Source organism: Cyprinodon tularosa, unplaced genomic scaffold (genome assembly GCF_016077235.1).
Source record: "Cyprinodon tularosa strain WSP-4 unplaced genomic scaffold, ASM1607723v1 ctg251, whole genome shotgun sequence".
NCBI lineage: Eukaryota > Metazoa > Chordata > Actinopteri > Cyprinodontiformes > Cyprinodontidae > Cyprinodon > Cyprinodon tularosa.
In genome coordinates, this window is record NW_024038933.1 from 228,341 (window position 1) to 233,614 (window position 5,274).

General features: G+C 34.6%; 1 protein-coding gene across 1 annotated transcript; it reads left to right on the forward strand.

Moving 5' to 3' along the window:
- The first annotated feature begins 1,811 nt into the window (after positions 1-1,811).
- supt4h1 (SPT4 homolog, DSIF elongation factor subunit) lies at positions 1,812-4,448 on the forward strand. Its single transcript, XM_038288314.1, has 5 exons — positions 1,812-2,004; positions 2,115-2,221; positions 2,340-2,395; positions 4,107-4,160; positions 4,240-4,448. Exons 1-5 carry the CDS (start codon positions 1,936-1,938, stop codon positions 4,305-4,307), a joined length of 354 nt encoding a protein of 117 aa, XP_038144242.1. The 5' UTR covers positions 1,812-1,935; the 3' UTR covers positions 4,308-4,448.
- Positions 4,449-5,274: the final 826 nt, after the last annotated feature.

The following is a 5,274-nucleotide window of genomic DNA, read 5'->3' on the forward strand; positions in this document are numbered from 1 at the left end:
CAAGCCTGGAAAGGGCTACAGGGAAATTGCCAAGCAGCTTGGTGAAAAAAGTCCACTGTTGGAGCAATCACTGGAAAATGGAAGAAGCTAAAGCTGACTGTCAATCTCCCTCGGACTGGCGCTCCATGCAAGATCTCACCTCGTGGGGTCTCAATGATCCTAAGAAAGGTGAGAAATCAGCCCAGAACTACACAAGGGGAGCTGATCAATGACCAGAAAAGAGCTGGGACCACCGTTTCCATGGTTACTGTACACTAAGATGTAATGGTTTGAAACAATGAATGGCACAGAAGGTTCCCCTGCTTAAACCAGCACATGTCAAGGACGGTCTTAAGTTTGCCAATGACCATTTGGATGATCCAGAGGTGTCTTGAGAGGAAGTCATGTGGTCAGATGAAACCAAAATAGAACTTTTTGATCATAATTCCACCAACCATTTTTGGAGGAAGAATAATGATGAGTACCATCCCAAGAACAGCATCCCTACTGTGAAGCATGAGGGTGGTAGCAACATGCTTGGGGTTGTTTTTCTGCACATGGGACAAGGCGACTGCACTGTATTATGACCGCTGTCATGTATTGCAAGATTTTGGGGAACAAACTCCTTCCCTCAGTTGAAGCATTGAAGATGGGTGGAGGCTGGGTCTCCAACATGATAATGACCCGAAGCACACATTATAACCAAGAGATGGCTCTGGAAGAAGCATATCAATGTTCTGATGTGACCTAGCGAATCTACAGACCTAAACCCAATAGAGAATCTTTGGAAGGAGCTCAAAATCTGTGTTTCTCAGCAACAGCCCAGAAACCTGACTGATCTAGAAAAGATCTGTGTGGAGGAGTGGGCCAAAATCCCTCCTGCAGGGTCTACAAACCTGGTGAAAATACAACAGCAATAACTTGTGCAATGTATAATGTGCAATTACTATTTGATACCCTGAGCAATAACCTGTTTCACTATATTTGACACCCAGTGCAATTACTATATATATATAAATATCCAACTATATAGATACCCATGTAAACACCCTGTGCAATAACCCTGTATAATGATCCTACTAAAAAAAAATAAGCTGTCATATGTGGACTCACTATGAGATTAATACTTAATACTCACTATGTGAGATTAATAAAGTCAATAATTTAAGAAACTACAGGAAACACTTGGCCTCTGTACTTGCAAATAAAAGGCTACTTTACCAAATAATAACATTGGTTTTCTCAGGTGTTAAAATACATATATTGTGATTTCTGGATTTTTTTTTCTTTTTAGAAAAAAAAGTGACTGTTGACATGCACCTATGATGACAATTTCAGACCCCTCTATGATTTCTAAGTGGGAGAACTTGTAAAATAGAAGGGTGTTAAAATACTTATTTTCCTCACTGTATGGAAATGTCACGGATTAATCTTGTAGCCTCTGTAAAACACTGTGAAATAATGTCCCATCGTTTCTACAACTGTATTTATGTTTGTCATTAGTAAAAGAGAAGACTTCAAATCTCATTTTTTAATTTTATAAAAAAAATATATTATTTATAAATATAAGTAGTTAAATAAAATAAAAAACAATATATTTTAATTTAAGGTTGGTCTGAAAACCTTTGGAACAGAAAAAGGCTCAACAATCTAAAATCAATGACGACGCGAAATATTTTTGATGCCTTAAGATAATTATTTGACATTTACGCCGCTTATTTTCTTCTATATATAAAAAAAATCCAAATCTTTTTAAGGTAAAATGTAAATTGTTTATTAGAAGCGCCTAATAATATTTTGTTTTTAATCAGGCGCATAATTAGGACGTCATTGTTTGAGTCCTACAGTTACCGCTTACGTCATTGTGCGCCCGTAGAAAAAAAGTACAGCCCAGGAATTAAACATTGTGATAATTATTGGATTATTTGTTGTAACGTGTTTAGAGGTTTATACACAATGGCGTTAGAAACGGTGCCGAAAGATCTCCGCCACCTCCGGGCGTGTCTGTTATGCTCTCTCGTGAAGGTAAACCTAGCTAGCATATATGCTAACTGTTAGCTTATGTGTCGGATTTTGTCTCTATGTTGAATTGAACTCATATTCTCCCACTCCTGTGTGTTGTTTTCCGTCTCCAGACGATTGACCAGTTTGAATATGATGGATGTGATAATTGTGAGTCGTACCTTCAGATGAAGGGCAACAGAGAAATGGTTTATGAATGCACAAGTTCCTCATTTGATGGGTAAAAAATCACTCAACGCACAACAGGAATCTCATTATTTTTCAAAACCGCTTTAGATAAGGGGTGTTGGGAAAAAATAAGATGTTTTAATCTTTGTTTTTTTACTGTGTTTTTCCAGTGTTACAGCCATGATGAGTCCAGAAGACAGCTGGGTGGCTAAATGGCAGAGAATAGGTAAACACATGGCTTCTATGTGCTTTAATTATTGTGGACAACTGTGCAGAAAACATTTTTCTGAATAAATTAATTAATAGGATTTTATATCAGACATTTTATTTTTAGAAAACAACAATAAATAAATCAACCAAATACGCACAAATGTGACTAGTTAACTTCAAGCAAACCGAACACCAATTTCCATACTGACTAAATTCCCTCTTAAATTGTTTTTTTAAGAGTGAACTGAAAACCTATTTGCATTTTAATTCTAGTAAATTAAGGGTTGTTTTATGACCATGTCATTTGCATCTGTACATTTAAACGTATTTTTATTTGTATCGAAATTTTGTGAAACACTTTGTGACCTCTATGTCTGTGAAAATTGAGATATAAATAAACCTTGTTTACTTACTTACCTGAATGAACATAAATAGAAACAAAGCCCTCCACCAAATAAACCTGTCGGTATATACAGCCAGAGAAACGCTATCGATTAATGTAAATTGTCTGAGAAGGGGTATGAAGAAGTAAAACCTATTTTTCATACCTCCTCTCCCTCTAGTTGCACTGGATTTAACTTAAAGTAAAGCAACCTTCCTGTTAAACTTGTTTTTTTTCCCAATATTCATACACACGCACACAAAAAATATATATATTTACACAGTTATATACATGTATATACAAACACACATATACATACATCTAAATGTGAAATAAATATGACCGCGCTACGATTAAAAAATGTAGGAATACTTATGTGTTTGGGTTTATATTGTGTTGAAGGTGTGAAAACAAATCACAAGTCAGAACTTAAACAATTTATGTAAAAGCTTATTTTACTTTCTATAAGGCTCTATGCTTTTTATGTTCGTTTTCTTCAGTATGTTGAATCATATATTTATTAAAATAATGCACACACACATATATATAATTTTATTTATTTTTTAACTCTTCACTATTACGTTATTCTTGTAAACTTTTTTTTGTTGCTGCTGTAAACACCAGAATTTCCCCAATGTGGGACAATAAAGGAATTTTCTATTCTATTTCATATGATTTGAAAGTAATATATATCAACAATGTTTGAGACAATCAGATTTATGGTGATTAATCGATTATTGAAATAACGATCAACTAATTTAGTAAGCGATTAAGCGTTAACACGAGTATGGAGACTCTAAAATATGCCTTTAGCTGAGGGACCCACCTTGAGCAGCAAATATACCAAAATTGTAAACAAAACAAAAAACATTTAGCATTTAAGATGAAAATCTTTTTCATCTGTCAATATCTTCTGTCCAGAACGCCTCATGTGGAAAAGCTTTATTTTCAGTTAGTTTGATTTAGCAAAAAGTCTTCTTTAAAGGAGCCTCTTGCTATCTGATTATTAATCGAAAAATAATTGACACATTAATTGATTTACAAAATAATCGTTAGTTGCAGCCCTAATATCAACAATGTTTGGAAAAGAAAAGCAGTAAATTATTTAAATGACCCAACTTGACCAAAGACATGCTCACATTATAGAATAATTATGAATTCATTTCAGTTGCTGTGTTTGTAGTAGCTCTCTTTTAATATTTTTGTTTCTGACCTGTTTTATATTTGAACTAATTTTCTATTAATTCTTTGGCATAAAATCATCAATGGAAAATTATGTCTCCATTCTTTAAAAAAAAAATTGCTAAAATATCATATTTTTTGGGGGGGTGGGGTTACTTGACAGTTAACTTCAAGCCAGGTGTATATGCAGTGTCAGTGACAGGCCGACTTCCTCCAGGTAATTAAAACCAATGCAAGGTTTGTTTTATCGACTCATCTGTATTCATGACCCTAATGATTTTTTTCCTCCTGCTAAGGTGTGGTGAGAGAGCTGAAAAGCAGAGGAGTGATCTACAAATCCAGAGACACAGCAGTTAAAACATAATTCGGGTTCTTCCCCGTTTTCTTGTTATGTTTGCCTGATTACACCTACAAAACCACACCTGCAGTCCTGTGGAGCTGCTTGCTTTTTCTTTTCTTTTTTTGTTTAAAACCTAAAATAAAGGTCTGTTTTATAATAACTGTATTGGCTGTTCAATCTTTGCATTATTTGTTGAAAGTTTATATGCAGTCAGAGATGAGCAGATGTAGCAGGTAATCAATCTTTGTTTTCTGTTGTTATGGATAACTGAGTACTGCTTATCATACTGTGTGCCAGAAACAGTTCCTAAAAATAGCTCTTTTCTGTATGAGGAGCAAAGCGAGACAGCCTGCAGGATGACACAGCATTTGTTGCTGAATAACAAACCACAGCTAAAGGAAAGACTGAACACAGAAGAGCAGAGTCATAGGAAAGAATTACCGATGTTTGGTTATTGATGAAAACCATGCGGCCCTGGAAACTGGTGGCTTAAAGGATGTTTAGTCAGAGTTTGGTAAATCCCTGTTTCATTAAAAAAATAAATTACAGGCGATGGCTTTAAATTTTATCTCCTGGAGCTGATGTTAAATTTACCATGAGCAACATAGGGCTTTCGACTCGCTCTTAAAATCCTATTTTAACTAATGATTGATTGCACTTCCTCTTTTCCCTAATGTGGAGTAGTAAGATCTGCTGATTCTGGGTCTCTTTATTATAGAACCTCACACAGAATATTTTATTTGAAATAAATTAAAGACTGTAAAAAGAGACTTTTAAAGGATTCAGTAAAGTCTGAGCCAGATAATTAGTCTGATTTAAGAACAAATGCATTAAAAGTATATGATGATTGCATTCGGAGGTAAAAGTCACTCAGGTCAGTAAATGAAACTTCATGATAAAGATTAATTTAACAGACATTTTATATTTCAATTCTATCGTATAACTCCAAATACATGTTAACTTACATGATAAGGTAGACATTACTGATCTC